The sequence below is a fragment of the Myotis brandtii genome, unplaced genomic scaffold (assembly GCF_000412655.1).
Source record: "Myotis brandtii unplaced genomic scaffold, ASM41265v1 scaffold165, whole genome shotgun sequence".
In the NCBI taxonomy this organism is placed as follows: Eukaryota; Metazoa; Chordata; class Mammalia; order Chiroptera; family Vespertilionidae; genus Myotis; species Myotis brandtii.
In genome coordinates, this window is record NW_005356042.1 from 10,439,713 (window position 1) to 10,457,602 (window position 17,890).

Here is a 17,890-nt window from a genome sequence, read left to right on the forward strand (position 1 = left end):
GATTCAGCTCTTTAACGCAAAAGTAGCTTCTCTTTCAAACACACTTATTACTTCTTTTAGTAAATTCTGAAATTTCCTATAGCTAACTGATAAAGAAAACCTAAGATCTTTCATCTTATATCTGTGCAACTTGCAAAAAATATGGTTGGGGGTTTCATGGTTATGATATGTTTATAAACAATCTTGTCGGCCTAGAAAGGTAAGTGATAGTCTACTAGGCTGAGGAGTGAAATGATCATCCCAAGGCCTGGATTCTGCTGCTCTGCAGTGGAGCGAAGCTGCACCCACTGGGCCCTGGACTGCTCTCCGTCCAGTGGGGAGCACCACCGCTTCACACAGATGCCAGGGTCAAAGAGTCCCATATAAAGAGCAGTAAATATAACTCAGTAGCCACTAGGATAAGCGTTATCAGGTATGCCAAGCAGAGGTCTCGAAAATCCTACAGAACAAGTGGAGACCATAGAGTTGTGCGTCACATGTCAGGCACTTTGCGTTTTTTATTCTGCGCTAGTTTCCCACTTTATAAGGCCAGCCATCTGTGCACAAACTTTCGAGTTTAAAACCCAGAAAAATTTTAAGTCACTCTCGAAGGGTACTTTTCCATCCGGTGAAGAACATCACTTTGATCACAGCATACTATATTCACCCATCAAAATTTATTGACTGCCTACTGTGTGCACGCACTGGGATTCGCAGGTGATTAAGGGACGGCCCTGCCCACAGGACTTTACAATCCAGAGGAAGGGCAGTGCCACATCTGCCTCACTCTTCTGCTTCCCAAGCAGAATTGTTAGCAGGTGCTCAATAATTTGTCGAAAAAACCCAGAGCAGGCTTTTCTGCACTAATCAGAGCCTCCTCCAAGGCTCGGAGGCTCGAGGGGCAGCCACTGAACAAGGACAACCTTGCCCTTCCCTTCCACCAGGTGCTTTTTAAGGGGGTCCCAGCACTCTTTAAATTGATGCAATGTGAGGTGAAGTGCATCTTATTCTCTCCCCAGATAATCAAATGTCTTCATCTGACCACAGGAGGCCTCCTCTTGAATCAAGAAAGCCAACATTCTGGAAGGTAATACTGCAGTGTTTTTAGTGGTCCCTGAAAAACATTTTGGGATCCTGGTTTGGTACGCTGAAGTAGGAACGCTTCAAATGGAACCCCAATGAACCAAGGCAGCTAACGTATTTCTCTAAAAACCTAACTTACTGCCATGAGAACTGAGGTACCATAGCAAAGACAGCCCTATTTTTACCATGTCAGCATAAAGAATGTATTTCCTGTACAACACCTAGGGGACCCCCCACACTTATGATTAAAAAGGCACTTCTAAAGCACCACTGAAGAAAGTGCCATATTAAAGTGGTAGTGCAATATAATAGAACACTTCAATACAGACAATACACTGTCCAACATCCCCCAAATGTCCCTTTTTGGTTGTTATAGTTTGAAAAAAGCCTACTGAAATAACGAATTAATGAAATACACAATGAATTTAGAAATTTCTTAGGCCAAATCTTTAGCATACCAACTACTAGTTGGTAAACATTGTTTTTTAATCCCACTAAAGAAAAGAAATGCAAACACCAAGTAAAACTACAAATGTATCAATATTTACACTCAACATGAGTGTAACACAGTAGTATAAACTGAAGGGCCACAGGCTCAGAATTTATCTGAAGCACCAGGAGACAGTAATATACATAGTCTGGACTACAATTCAAAGGAAACATACACAAACAGACTTACCAAGTCACGTAACACACACACACACACACACACACACACACACACTCTCTCTCTCTCTCTCTCTCTCTCTCTCTCTCTCTCTCTCTCTCTTGCTCTCTCTCTCATCTCTCTTCTCACACTTTTCCTCTCACAGGATATAAGTACTATCACACACAAAAAAAAATCACACAAAACTTCACTGTAAATTAAACACTTAAAAATCTTTGAAAAAAATCTGCATTTGGATGTGTTAAACAAATAAACAAACAAATCTACTTTTGACTGTAGCATAGGAGAGATCCTTTAAATATTCACTTATTCTAACCTGAGACAACTTTCCTTCTGTTTGGTGGGATAATGAAAATAAATTGCACTTCCCCCAAAGATATTATATTTAAAATTTTAAGATCTATCCTTAGCCGCCAATTCCAACATACTCCTGGTAAAAGTGCCTTATGGAAAAAGAAGTATCAAAAATTTATCAAGAAAAGATGTTTCAAGTCATAAGTGGAATGTTAAAACACAAACCTGCATGAAATAAGTTAAAATTTATTTCACAATACTGAAATAACTGTAATTTACAAAAAAAGTCATGGTTAATTTTGGAACATAATAAAGTTAAATACATCCCTACACTCCAACATAATATTTTTATATTTATATATAGTAAAAAACAATTTGGCACTTAACAGCTTTTGTTAGTTGTTGCATCCCATATTATGTGGCAAGTTTATTTTATAAAACATTCCCTAATTTCTGCAGCAATAGTGTCATCAAACTGAATTTAAAAAAATACTTTATAAAATGAATTGACCAAGTCATGCAGGCACTGACAATATTGCATCCGGGACCCATTCACGCCTGGACAATGAACTGTCTCCTTGGAAAGGCCTGGCATAGACCAGGAAGAATTTTAAACTTCAGAAATTTTAAAAAAAGAGAGAACTGCTGATTGTCATGGCTTTAATAAGATATCAATTACCACTGTAATGTACCTCATCTGCAGCTTCTGAATGTCAAAGTTGTGTTCTATACAAGATATTTTACCAAAGCAAATTCATTTTTTCAGCAATTTATCTTTTCTAAAACTGATATCTAATTGTAAAAAGCAAGTTTTCTTTCTTTGCAGTGGCCATGGAGCTTGCTTTGATTAATAAATATCCAAAGTATCCCTGGGAAAGTGTGCGGACAGCTGACTGGTACACAACACAAAGAAAAAAAACCGGCTTTGATTTACAGATTGAATTTGACTGTTACATAAATGTGTGGCAAACCTGGCCTCGTGCCCTGACACAGAATATGAAAACCTCATACCTTCTTTTACCAACTCTTCTGCCAGAATGGAGAGTAAATGAGCCACACACAACATTCTTTAGAACCCCCACAGGCAAGGCTCCTTTCAGCAACTTTGATAGCATTGTGTTGACTTCTAATGGGTATTAAAAACAACAACAAAAACTCTCACTCTTTTTTCTGTCATGGTGGGAAAACACAAGCGACATTTCATATGCATGCTAACAACATACAAACATTCCATATAGCAGTTTCCTAAAAAAATTCCTGGTCTCAAATTTGCAACCAGAGGATAGATACATTAATACATTAATCTTTATGACAAAATGCTGTGCATAGAGCCATATTCTAAGAGAGAGAAAAAAGCTGTAGAAAACAATTAAAAATGAAGAATTCTATATTCAATTGACTAGAAACCTGATATTGCATAAAATTCAAATGATGAAGCAATCAAGCACTTTGAAGTCCCTGATTTCACACTAAGGTGGTGTAATTTGAATGGGAAGCAAAATATCTTTAAAGATAAATGCTACTAATGACAGACTTTCCCCCCATAGGAAGTGGGTAGAGTGGCATGGGAGTGAGAGATAGGAAAGGAGGAAAAGATGAATTTGCTCTACTATGAACAGAATGAAATTAGGTTGAGGTAGTGTATTCTACCAGCCAAACTTTATCATAATTTGTCTAAAACTCTTACTAGTGAACGGCATTGAGAAAATTCTACTACAAAGACTAGATTCTGAACACATTCGCATTCTAAGACAAGTTTTCAAATCCTAAACAGTAGTAAACAAGACTGTGTGTGCTTTCAGACAGATTTTTTAAAAAAGTTTTGATCCCTTTATATTTTGCCTGGACAGTTTTTTTTGTATGTTTTTGTAGTCACAGCAGACCTTTATTATTTGTCTGACTCAGGCCTTTCTTTTATAAAATCTCCTACTCTCTAATGGCCTCCGATTTAGAAAACGGTTCTGATGAACTGAAGGACGAGTGGCACTGCTGAGACCCTTCCCAACTCCACCAGTACCACCCAGAAAGTATGGCATGACGTACCTTAATCTAAGTTAACACAGATTTTAGCAACTTCCTTTAAAGTCACATGAGGGCTGCAACTTGACTCACTCATTTATTGAGTCTTTACATTACTAAGATAGAATGTCACCAAACAAATTTTATCTTAGTTTCAATTCATCATAATATAGTTTAAAAAATATTCTCAGCACAGAATACTAATAGTAAATGGAGACTAGCTGGCATACAGTACAATCTAACATTTTAGGCACAATCCTTAATTTGTTGGGCAGGGTTAGGCATAATATTTCCTTCCAAGTGCAGAAGAAAGCAGTCTTGGTATGTTTGGGCATGTTGATTTGCATATATGGATTTTTGTTTGTTTGTTTACCAAAGCCAGGTACACAGCAGTCAGATACGAGTTCCCTTCAGGGAAAATGCACCTTAGTATTTTAACTTTAGTATTTTCCATTATGCCAATTCTCACTTCCCTCTTCCTTTTGACACTGACTAGCCTCCATTTGTCTATAGACACATCTAACTGGAGGAACTAATTCCTCCCAGGCAGTTTGTCAACAGTTACATGTTCTCCCAAACAAGAGCTGAAGCTCAAGCGTCTAAGCATTATAAAACCACCAGAGTTACCACACAAAGCCCGGCACGCAGAGCAAGGTTTGGCTGCCATCTCTGTCCCCCTCGCATAGAGCCACCTTATGGTGCTTGGTCAGGAGCTCTGCTTCGGCTCTGCTTCCTCTTCAAGGTGAATGAACACGGATACGGAATAAGCCTTGCTGAAGCTGCAGGCGGAAAAGCTTGCAATTTGCAATACGTAAGGCTGCACACCCAGTGCGGCGGAGGTCAGATGGAAGGAGTGGTTTAGTGTGGTGCCAGGTTCCTGTGCTCCTTTTAAACTCACGCACGTAGTCGTAATTGGTACCTAAACCACAGAATAAGCAGCGATGAGAGAACATGCCTCAGAATCACTAGGAAACAGTCCTGACAAAAATCACCATCACATTCTTACCTGTGTCAAGATCTCCGATAACATAAATACTGGCTCCTATGGGTACAGCTCCATAAACAAAAGAGGAACTGGCGGGGATGCATAAATTCTGGTCATTAAGATAGATCCACCTGAAAACAAACAGAAGGACAAGATTAAGGACATCAAAGGATGACCACACATCTAGGAAGACTACAGCGACAATAAAACTTGGTGAGCCTCCAAAAGTACTAGGCATCACACCAGTAAATCTCAACCCTAGACTCCACCACTGATTTGCTTTCTTTTTATTTTATTTTACTTCTTTATTTTTAATCCTCACCTGAGGATATGCTTTTATTGATCTTAGAGAGAGAGAAAGGGAGAGGGAGAGAAAGAGAAACATCGATGTGAGAGAAACATCGATCAGGTGCCTCCCGTACGCACCTGACCGGCGAATGAACCTGCAACCTTGGTATGTGCCCTGATCGGGAATCAAACCTGCAATTTTTTGGTGTGTGGGACAACACTCCACCAACTGAGCCACCTGGCCAGGACACCAGTGATTTGTTTTGTCACTCTAGATATTAGTTTTGCCTGTCCTAGAATGTCATATATATTGAATCATAAAGAATATGCACTTTTCAATCTGGTCCTTTTGCTCGGCACAATGTTTCTGAGATTCACCCATGTGTTGCCTGCATTAATAATTTATTTTCATTTCCAAGTAGTATTCCATTATATGGGCATGCCAGCATGTGTTTACACAGTCACCTGCTAATGCTCATTTGGGTAGTGTCTAATTTTGGTTATTGCAATAATGCCATTTTGGACATTAAGAGTGCAAATCTTTTTTTGCGAGCCTATGTTATGAACTTGACTGGTTATATGGTTAAAAGTATATTTCACTTGATAAAAAAAATGCCTCACTATTTTCCAGTGTGTTGTGCCACTTTGCATTCCGGTTAGCAATGTGTAAGAAGTCCGTCTGCTTGGCATTACCGCCAGTCTTTGTCATTTTATCTGTGTTAGTGGTATGCACTGCTCTGCAGACTAATGACGTTGAACGTCTCTGCATGTGTTTAATGGCCATTTTATATCTTCTTTTGTGAAATGTCTGCTCAAAGATATGCTAAAATTGGGTTTTCTGTCTCCTATTGACTTTAATATTCTTTATGTTTGTGGACACAAGTCCTTTGTTAGATACATACATCACAAAAATTTTTCTCGGCATGTAGACTGCCGTCATTTTCTTAATGGAGCCTTTTGAAGAACAGAAGTTTCCATTTTGATGCATACCAGTTCATCCTTTTTTTCTGTTATAGGTCATGCTTTCTGTGTCCTTCTAGGAAATCTCTGCCTACTCCAAGGCTGCAAATATTTTCCTCCTGTGCTCTTTTCTGGAAATTTCATGGTGCCAACTTTTACATTTAGGCCTTATGATACATTTCAAGTCAATTTTTGTGTATGGTATGAGGTAAGAAAGAGGCATGGTTCTTTTTCTTTTTTGTATATGTATCTAGTTGTTCCAGCATCATTAGCTGAAAAGATGTTTCTTTCCTCTCTAAATGGCCTTAGCACTTCTGTTGAAAATCAATTTAATAACCACTAAAAGGATTTGGGGCTCCCTGAAGAAGTGGTTGGTTCCACAGCTGAGACAGAAAATACAAGATGAGCCTGGAGCATCCTGTGCTGGCAGAGAGGAAGTGCTTAAGTAAGGATGGGGTGTGTCAGAGGGACCCGGGGGCCGATTCCCAATGGCCAGAGCTGGAACAAACTGCGCAACCAAATAAGGCGCGTATCAGATTTATAACTCAGAATAAAATAAACACCAATGCATCCATACTGATATAAATAATTGAATACATTAAAAAATAGGGAGAAGGGACAGGTCTTCTTTAGGGAATTCCAGTTAATAAGTGTAGAAAAAATGAGAGTAATAGAAAAATCACCATAGGCAAACACCACAGGAATAACTATTGCAGGCTAGTCCACTGATGGGTGCTAAATTAGTGGTGAGAGTTTGAGGAAAAACAATGCATGCATATTCATAAATTCTCTCTTCCAAGATATTTATTAATTATAAAGGGAAAAATAGCAACTTCATAGTGGAGAAACCCAACAGACACCATTTTAACCAGGTAATCAAGGTTAGCATCACAGTAATACAACATATTTAAAAAAATTTTTTTTATTGATTTCAGAGAGGCAGGGAGGAGGAGAGAGAGATAGAAACATTGATGATGAGAGAGAATCATTGATAAGGCTGCCTCCGCACGCCCCTTACTGGGGATCAAGTCCACAACCTGGACATGTGTCCTGACTAGGAATCGAACCATGACCTCCTGGTTCTTGGTGGATGCTCAACCGTGAGCCACACCAGCCGTGCAGTAACACGACATATTGACATCATGTTCTACCTGACGTGGTGCAGAGAAGGACACAGCACCACTACTGTGGTATTCCTGCCCCCAAATGCCTAACCACAGCCAAATCACAAGATATCAGACAAACCCAAATTAAGAGACATCCTTTAAAAATCTGACCAATAATCTTCAAGAGTATTGTGAAAGATCAGGAAGACTGGGGAACCGTCATACATGAAAGGAGACTAAAGAAATGCAACAACCAAGTGTACTGTCAGACCCTGAGTTGGATTCTGGAGCAGAGGGAAAAAGACAGCAGGACACAAGCTGGTCAAATTCAAATAAAGTCTGTAGTTTACTTAATAATATACCAATGTTAATACCCTGGTTTTTAGATCTGAACTGTATTTATGTAAGATGTTAACGTAAAAAAAAGATGGGTGAGTAGCTTATGGGAACTCTATTTTTGCAATTTTTCTACAAGTCTAAAATTATTCCAAAATAAAAGTCTGGGTGTTTTTGTTTGTTGTGTTTTTTTTTTGCTTACACACACCTAGACTGCTGAATAATGATGCTCACTCATGGTAATCTAACCAATTTCCCTTTTATAGCTAAAGGCACAACCTGGTCAGATATTAGTCAGACCTTGGAAATGTCTCTAAACCACTGAGAATCACTGAAGTCCAGGCCGACACCCATTGCTGGAGCATACAGATGCACGGGCATTGCTCCTGTTATCCTAACTCTCTATGAAGTGTCTAAAAAGCCAGAGGTGTAGTTGAAAGCATCTCAATGCTAAATAAAAATGCAAAACTATCTCACTGCAAACAGCACCTTTATTTCAATGAATACTATTCCAAGATTGTTATAAAAAAGTAACTTCCATAATTTTGAATTTCAAGAAACATGAAAGCAAATGATTTGTCCAAGAGCCTATACAAGTCAGAAGCAAAGCTAATAAGAGCTGCCATATTTCTAAATACTTCATCTACCATTGAATCATCTAACACCTGAATGTTGACTAGTATCCAATAGTTGGCTGGGACTGGGAACAGTTAATAGGAAAAGTGAAAAATCTAACAGCTTTCACTGAAAAGTGGAAACAGGGACCTGAATAGGCCTTTGAAAGAAAAAGTTTGAAATGTCAAACTACAATAACTAACTGGCTTATTCACATTTTTTGTCTTTAGGGCTAAACATAAATATCTAAACCTCGACATTTAATTTTTTCCCAGGCTCTGAATCAAACAAGTTGAAGAAAATCCCTATGCGTTGTCAGCCGCTGAAACGCACCGCAGGGCCAATCCCAGAGGAGACACACACACAACTTTTCTGAACAAACCCATTAAAAGACCATGTGTGCTTAGCAGGTCAATGTCACTTCTAAATTAAGAAATTATGACTACATTATCTGCAGAAAAAGCACATCAGGATACAATGTTTTGGAGTAATTTTACAGAGTTGAAAACTTAACATAATCCTTCTCTGGAATAAGTAATGCTGAAGAAACTGGTCTATGTGGATGATGTACCAAAAGCAGATCTCTAATTCAGACTTCCTGGGTTTCAGAAAAGTCATCCTAGGTCAGTGGTCGGCAAACTCATTAGTCAATAGAGCCAAATATCTACAATACTTCTTCAAAATAGACTCGCCCAGGACGAAAACTGACTTCTGCGCATGGGCCACGAAGTTTCAATCGCACTGTACGCGCGCCCACACATGGTATTTTGTGGAAAAGCCACACTCAAGGGGCCAAAGAGCTGCCTGTGGCTCTCGAGCCGCAGTTTGCCGACCATGGTTAGGTGATCTATTTTATATAGTGCTGAGGCTTCAAATTTACTAAAACTAACATGAAAACTGGAGCACGTACTTGCTGTTGCTTATAAAACAGATATAAAAGGCATATGGTTTTCCATTTCTTTTTCTACCACCTATCACCTCGTTGACCTGGGACAATTTAGCTAACCCAGTCTTGTTCTGTCATCTTTAAAGTTAGGGATACCAGACACCATCACCAACCTCAAGTGACTGTTGAGAGGATGAAATGAAATTGCCAACATAAAGCACTTTGCATAGTGTCTAGTGCATAGCAGGCACCATTAAGTGGTAGTAGATTTTTATAATGGCCAAGGCAATGTTACGCCTTTAGTTACAAGGTTTTTAAACACAGGCTTATTAGACATGGAGGCTATAATGATGAGTCTGCTGGTAACTCAGGATTAAGAATGCTCCCTGAGAACAACACTTCAAAATACAGCAGGGCTCAATAGCAGCAAGCTTCAGAGAGAGGAGAGCAGGAGGGGAAACAGTCAAGGAGAGGAGAGAAGGAAGGAGGGATGGGGGAAAGAAGGGGAAATCAACTCAGGAGAGAGAAGGAAAGAGGGAATCCTGGCTGGTGTGGTTCCGTGGTTAGAGCATCAGCCCATGCACCAAAGGAAGGGTCTCGGGTTCGATTCCTAGTCAAGGGCACATACCTGGGTTGCAGGTTTGATCCTCACCCCAGTCAGTGTGCACGTGGGAGGCAACCAATTGATGTGTCTTTCTCACATCAATGTTTTTCTCCTCCCTCCCCCCCCCATCTCCCTTCCTTCCACTCTCTCTAAAAATCAAAAGAAAAAATATCCTTGGGTGAATATTAACCAAAAAAAAAAAAAAAAAAAAGGAAGGAAAGAGGAAGCTTTAGTGAGGTTTCTGCTTTTAGGGAGGAAGGAAGTTTTTTTTTATAAACATTTTTATTTATTTCAGAGAGAAAGGGAAAGGGAGAGAGAGAGAGAGAAACATTGATGAGAGAGAATCATTGACTGGCTGCTTCCTGCATGCCCCACACTGGGGACTAAGCCTGCAAACCGGGCATGTGCCCTGACCAGGAATTGAACCGTGACCTCCTGGTTCATAGGTCAATGCTCAACCACTGAGCCACGCTGGCCGGTCAGGAAGGAACTCTTAACAAGCTGATCCTCCTGCAAGGAACAGCTACAGGCTCTGGACAAAATACAACAAACAACTGCCTGAGGGCCTGGAGTGTGAACAAAAGTAGGCAGATTTGGGGAAGATGCTGAAAATTGAACAGGCATCTCACGTGGAGTATTTCCATTCCTTGGTAGCTTTACCAGAGGGCAGTGGCTTGGGGCAGCTGAAACCCCAAGAGAAAACCCTGCCATCTTTCTGGCCATTGGAATCAGGGTAGAGAGAGCAAACAAAATCACTAAAGTAAGTGTGTGTGTGGGGGGGAAGGGGGGGGGAAGGCGGGGATCTCCGAAAGATGAGAGGTAGAGAAGAACCCCTAAATTTATGGGCACTCAATTCTCAAGTCTTTGACCCCAGAACCACGAATGCTTGTAACTAAGGCTTGAAGGATAGACTGTGAGCGGCCGCCCGCTGTGGATGTGACAGCCTGCAGTCTGAGTCTAACCAAGTCCACTGCTTGCTGAAGATCTCAGAGCAGCACTCTAAAGCAATATAAGAGTCCTCAGGGCCTCGACAACGTTCAGTTCACAGCGTCCAGGATGCAATCCAAAATTACTCAACAAAAGAAGAGCCAGAAAAATAACTCATTCTCAAGGGAATAAATAATCAACAGACGCCAACTCTGCGATGACTCAGATGTTGAGATTATCTATCAGGCAGGGACTTGAACGCAGCTACCATCACTCTGCTCAGTAAGGGAGAGGAAAATGTGCTTATGATGAAACACAGGAGGTTTCAGCAGAGAAATAAAAAAAATGAAAAACTCTACCTGAAGAAGCTAGGAAAGGAGGAGCAAAATAAACCCTAAGTAAAAGGAAAGGAACAATATAGACAGAAGCAGAAGCCAATGGAATGAAAACACATGGTGGAGAAATGACCATCAACAGCTGGTTCCTGGGAAAGATAAACGCAGTGGTAGGCTTTGTCAACAGAGGGTGCTGGAGGGACTGCAGGCCTGTCCTGGTGCTGAACATGGTTAGCTCGATTTGGTAAGCAGTGGAGAAACAGGAAGACTCTTCCGCAGGAGACGATAGATCAGAGTGACATTACTCCTTCAGAAGCACAAGTGGGTGAGATGATTAGAGAAGACGGGTTAGGGTTAGGGGCTAATGACGTGCACAGAGGAAAGAGGATGCCTTGAAGTAGGAGCAGAGAAATAAAGGTGGGGTGCATGTAAAACATATTAGAGTTTAAACAAGAAGATAAGACTTGACAGCTGATGAGACGTGAGGCCTGGGAGAGATCAAAGAGGACCTTTTTGAGTATGGACAACAGGGAGGTGGTAGCATTAGTAAAAGAATGGGGGCATAAGGAACAGGAGTAGAGACACTGTCATTCTGACAAAGTCGTTCCTATGACTGGTTTTAACTTATGGCAATTTCTTTGCTCTCTTTCAGTTTGTTTTTTAGTCAGAAACACAGAAAATAATAAGATATGGCATTTTTCCAGGAAAGTTTTAACCTAAAAATAGGGAACAAAGGCAGGAAAGACAAGAGATTATCTAAAAACAATAAATCCGATTTTATACAGATTGTTCATCTGGCAACAGTTTCCAGAGAATGTAAATATAACATACTTGGAAACATCTGATCTTTTAAGGAATAAAAAATGTTATTTTATTTCTATAGATATTTATGGGAAAGCCTATGTTTAGCAAGATAGTATGGGAGCTGAGAAGGCTGACTCTGGGGCCAAAATATCTGAGTTCAAATGCAAGCTCTGCCACTGGCTATCCGTGTGTCTTTGGGCAGATACCTAACCTCTGTGTGTTTTGGTTTCCTCATAAATAATAAAAGGAGCAAAAAGAGTACCTATAACGCAGAGGGTTGTTGTGAAGATTAAATGAGTTGAATGAGTTAATACACGGTGCTTAGAGGTACAAATGTGTTTAGTGTCATCTAAACAAGTAAGAATTCTATATAAACTGACCCCCACACCATCCCCTGTGGATGAAAATCTGTGTATAACTTCTGTCTCTCCCCAAAATTAACTACTAATAGCCTACTGTTAACCAGAAGCCTTACTGATAACATAAACCGTCAATTAACACATATTCTAACAATAAACTGTATTCTAACAATAAACTAGAGAAAAAATGTTAAGAAAATCATAAGGAAGAGAAAATACATTTATATTGCTGTATGTATTTATTGGAAAAAAAAAATCTGCATTTAAATGGACCCACACAGTTCAAACCCATGTTGTTCAAGGGTGAACTGTATGCTATATTAACAACAGAAATTCAGCTTTCTTCTTTCTATTTATGAACTAACATTGAAGAGCTTAGAAATAAGAAAACTAAAGATACATGCATTTTATTTGGAAGTGCTTTTAAATAGCAAGAAAGGAGCAATTCTCTTATGTTTAACCATTATAAGCTGAAAGCAATACACTGACATTTAAAGCTTATCAACTATAGATATGAAACCTGATAGAAATATAAAGGGCAGACTGAGAAACTTTGCAGGCTGATTTAAGTCCTATATACTCAAAACAGGGACAGAAAATGGTAAAATCAAAAACAACCTTGATTATTCCAACCTTGATTATTATAGCTCTCTAGCTTGTACTATCTAAAAAGTAATTCAGCCATTATAAAAAAAAAAGCTTGTATCAATACTTTATCAGAAACCAAACACACTGTCCACTGCTTGTTAATGAAACGGGGCAGACTATCTCAAGATTCATTAGGGCAGGAAATTAATATACTACTTCATACCTTGGACTGTCAACCCTCATAGTAGTAGTATGTTAAGGAAGAGAAATCTAGAAAAGTCTGAAATTTTGCCTCCCAGCCCCACCATAGCAAACATCCTCTAAATTGTTCTCACACTTTGTCTAATAAATTCTCCTAAGATAGTTTACCCCTGTAATTGAAGGGGAAAAAAGGCTATGCAAATACCCTACATTTACAATACATTAAGTTAGGTAATATTTTTACATTTTACTAAAATCTTGGTAAGTGCTCACTGCTTGCTCTAATAAAAAATCATGAGCCCTGGCTGGTATGGTTCAGTTGGTTGAGCAACATCCCCTGCACCAAAAGTTTGCCGGTTTGATTCCCGATCAGGGCACATGCCTGGGTTGTGGGCTCAATCTCTTGTAGGGAGCATGCAAGAGGCAGCCCATCAGTGTTTCGTTATTATACTGATGTTTCTCTCTCTCTCCCTTCTTCTCTCTCTAAATCAATAAAAATTCTTTTTAAAAAATATGAAATTAAACATTATATTATGGCACCCCCTTCTGGTAACAGGACTGAAACACTATCACAAGATTAATTTTAGCATGGCAGCTTCCCTGCAGGATTTGAACATATTACTGCAATAAGAATACTCTTTAGTGGTTATAACAACAACAACAAAAAATATCACAAAAACAAAAACGCTATGAGAGAAGGGAAGAGGGGGGAGGTTGGGAAGAATGCTACCTACTCCATAAGACATTTATGCAGCCTGTCAGAGGTAGTCTCTGGCACAACACTTCACTCAGTTAATTAGCATTTTGCTGAATGTCTAATACAGGCCAGTTGTAAAGCTGAAGGTAGGATTTAAAGTTGGCATGGTTGTACCATGCCCTGATGGAGCTTACGGTGAACAACTACAATCCAAGAGTAAGACATGTACAGAGTATTATGAAATCACAGACAGAGGAACCCAATCAGACCTCTAGAGAGTGATAAATAAGCAGAGTTTTGGAAGAGGCCAAATTAACTGGATAAATGTGGGAAGGGAAATTTTAGGCAAAAGAATAGTATAAAAGCACAGATAATCATGACATATTTTGGGGGAAAATATACTGGGTTGAACAGTAGCAGAAAAAGAAGCCAAAGGTCATATCACAAAAGGCCAAATATGCTAAGTTAAGGAGTTCAATATCTAGTATGCATTAGACATAGATCCTAAAAAGATGAGATAATTCTGTTAACATTGTAATTAGCTACTTACTAATAGGAAAGGAGCAAAGGGAAGGCCAGACATTATAAGCATGGCTATCTGGCAACTTCACCAGGAAGCTGCAATTTTACACTGGGAAGGGGTTCAACAAAGGGGAAGATGGATGCATGTAGAGTCAAGTTGGGGTGACATAAGGAAAATACTGGTCTGTCACTCTAACCTGGGAACAAAGATCATTGGCTTTGGGTAGAGCCAAAGCAAGCCCATGAAAATTTGGGAGTACAAAATCCCAAGACAAAGGAATTCTCTCTCTCTTTGCTCCTGCTTCTTTGCACTTGCCCATGTTCTCTCCATAGCCAGGCCATGCTGACCCCACACACAATGGATTGCAGATGGAAACACAAGCTAACCCAGCCTGATGCTGGACTGTGCAAATATGGAACGAAGGCTCTGGGTTGTGGCTTTAATTCTAACTCTACTAAGATACAGCTGGACTTTTTCCTGTGGGACAAAGGGAGATGGGATCTTGGAAACTCAGGGGTTTAATTCATGCAAATAAGTATCTTTCATTCTCCTATGCAAGTCTCAGAAAATTCCTTTTCTCATGACATCACAAGAAGCCCACTTCCACCAGCAACAGGTGGAAATAAGAGAACACCCCACCAATAACAATTCCATGAAGTAACTTGAAAACAAAACTAAATAAACCTAAAACATGACTTTGAAAGGAAAAAAAAAATTGCAGAAGCTACGTGAAACAATTCATAATTACCTTTTAAACTCATCATGGTAGAATTCAGACTTGCAAGTTACCATCTCGCTACCCTGGATGTCCTCGCGACTTCTGACTCCCCCAAATACATACAGTTCCATGGCAACTCCACAGGCTACAGCTCCAAATCTGAAAGGCCACACAGAGCTGATTAGGCATTTGATTTACAACTCATGACCCAATTCCCTAATTCCTCTTCTGCTTGTTTTAATTCTGCAATATTCAGTGTTTGGTGAATATGCATTCTTCCTTTTTCAGGAAATGGATTATTCATTTAATTTGATATGAACTAAATGCCAAGTCAAATAAAAGGTTCATTTAAACGAAATGAAGAGCAAAAGCCAGTTTCGGGGGAAAGTCCATATGCACATTCTTTCACCTTCTCTCTTTCAGCGGACATATAGCAGTCCATTGCTGGGTCCTTGGGTCATAACATTCCACAGATTCAAAAAGTTTTCCATATGACCCTCCACCCATGGCATAGATTTTCTTTTTCATAGCTGCATAGCAGCCAATCTGAAATAAGAAAGCAACAGTGGGGAGGCAACATTTATTATTAAAGTTAGAGAGATTAATATTCACTTATCTAAGAGCACTGTAAGACTTCTAATAGTAAAACTATGGTGTTTTCCAATATTACAAATGATTTAAAAATGAGAAAAAGAGCAAGGTACTACACATATTATTAATCCTCAGAAAAGAATTAACTTCATCTAATACTATTTCACTAAGATAATTAATAACCCTCTTATTCAGGGAACTTTCCAGTCTCTCTATCTTTTCATCACTGTTAAAGATTCCAAGATTTAATTCTATGGAGCAAGATGTCACTCAATTCTTGCCCAAATAATTTAGTTGAAAGGGCACAGACAGTAAGAGAACATATTATGAGTATATGTCAGTATTTTAAAGGTGGACATACCTACAGCACTGGACAAAACTCTGGTTTGATGATAAACTCACTGCTCTCCCAGAGAGTATAAATAAAGACAGATGCTCTATAGAGCCAATGTGACCATTTGTGTCTTTTTATTCTACCCAGTGAGCAATGGTAGTTCTTTACCTCAAAATTAATGTTTCTCCCTCGTCCTGCATGATGATTAAGAAAATAGGTTTAGAAGATGTGGTTGCTTCCTAAGTTAGTGCACTAACAAAGCATTTATCAAGTGTAGGCCTTGGACACAGCAGTGCCAGACAGCCACTGTTAGGTAAATGCTCACACACCCTCCATTTCCCACCTTGGTGTATGGCTGATAGCAAAGGCAAACTACCAATAGAAGCAGAATTCTGTAACATTAATTCTTTTAACACTATCAATTGTATTAAAAGACTTATGTAGGAAATAAAAAAACATCCACTATAAAATCCAGTTTGTAAACACAAGATATGGTTCTCACCTTTCTAACCATGGTCAAATCAGGTTGCTTTGTCCAGGTTTTAGAATAAATATCATAACACTCCATGGAAATTAGCTCTTTTTCACCATCCTCTCCTCCTAAAATGTAAAGCATTCCATCGATCTCCACAATTCCAAAGTTATGTCTTGCCTGAAAAGACATCAAAGATCTTTGTATACAAAAGGCTGTCATAATGAAAGCCAGTATTATGGATTTAATAAAAATTACAGATATGTTCCAGCAAGGAAGTCCATGCTCAAAACCCTCTCTCTCAAACATTTCTGCTTTCCCTAGCAGCTCATTCTGTCTATCACAATAGACAGAGAACCCAAGCCTAGAAATTTCTCAAAACAAGGGAATTACCTGCATGGTAAATTCTCCGTCAGAATCAGTACTTTTTACTCACAATAGCTCACAAATAGAAAAACACACACATTAACTTCTGGTTCAGTAAGATTCTTTGTGCAAGTGTATCCAAGTTGATGTGTGAAAGACAAGAACCACAGTAACAGGACTGCCTGCAGCAGAGAAGCAGTGTGGGAAACAGGTCTGTGCTAAGGCTATGGCAATGACAGAACCTGGAGGCATTTCACATTCATTTGTCAATATTTTCTTAGTGTCCCCTATGCACCCAGCATTATTCTAGCACGGAAGATAGAATGTCAGCCAAACACAGACAAACTCCCCTGCCATCAAGAGTTTGTGTGAACGCTCTAGTTGGTTTGACTTGGTGGATAGAGCATCAACCTGAAGACTGAAGACTCCCAGGTTTGATTTCGGGCAAGTATCTCAGTTGCAGGCTCAATCCCCAGCCCTGGTCGGGGCATGTGTGGGAGGCAACCAATCGATGTTTCTCTCTCTGTCTCTCCCTCTCCAATCCACTCTCTCTAAAAAAACCTATGGAAAAATATCCTCAAGTGAGGATTAACAAAAAAACAAAAAGAATTTGCGTGAACTTTGCCGTATGTGAGAAGGTGTTACATGGTATGAAGAGAAAGAAGGTAGGGTAGGGGAGACAGGAGAACTGATGGGCCAGAGGCAAGGTTGCCCTGACAAGGTGCCATACGGGCAAACATTGAAGGAAGCAAAGAACATGGGTATCTGGCAAAGATTCTGAAGCAGGAGTATTTCTAGGTCTGAGAGACTGCGAGGAGATCAGACTGAGCAAGGGGATGGCACAGAGAGGAGAGCTGGGAGGGCAGGCACTGGCCTTAGGCAAGGGGGCCTGGCAGGGTTGCTACATTTTTTCTTATACTCAAATGCAAAACAAAAGTGCCAAAGGAAAAAAAAACATGCCGAACAAATAAAAAAGCAATGTTTTACCTCATTCATTGGTGGCAATGCAGTCCATGAATTTGCATCTGGGTCATACTTTTCTCCTGAGCTCAGGGTCTGCTTATTTTCATCTTGGCCCCCAAATACAAACAAAAATCCTTCTGCAAAAATCAAAGGAGACACACAAGAAAGTTGAAACAAATCTTCAATACCC

The 17,890-nt window shown here is 39.6% G+C and overlaps 1 protein-coding gene across 1 annotated transcript in view; it reads right to left on the reverse strand.

Annotated features, from left to right (window-relative positions):
- Positions 1-258: 258 nt before the first annotated feature.
- The window catches only part of GAN (gigaxonin), a 53,663-nt gene continuing 36,031 nt past the window's right edge, over positions 259-17,890 (reverse strand). The window contains exons 6-11 of the mRNA XM_014536725.1: positions 17,725-17,837; positions 16,402-16,551; positions 15,384-15,520; positions 15,005-15,133; positions 5,049-5,158; positions 259-4,961 (exon numbers count right to left, since the gene is read on the reverse strand). Of these exons, the coding sequence (XP_014392211.1) occupies positions 4,780-4,961; positions 5,049-5,158; positions 15,005-15,133; positions 15,384-15,520; positions 16,402-16,551; positions 17,725-17,837 (821 nt within the window). The 3' untranslated portion in view covers positions 259-4,779. The remainder of the gene's footprint in view (positions 4,962-5,048; positions 5,159-15,004; positions 15,134-15,383; positions 15,521-16,401; positions 16,552-17,724; positions 17,838-17,890) is intronic.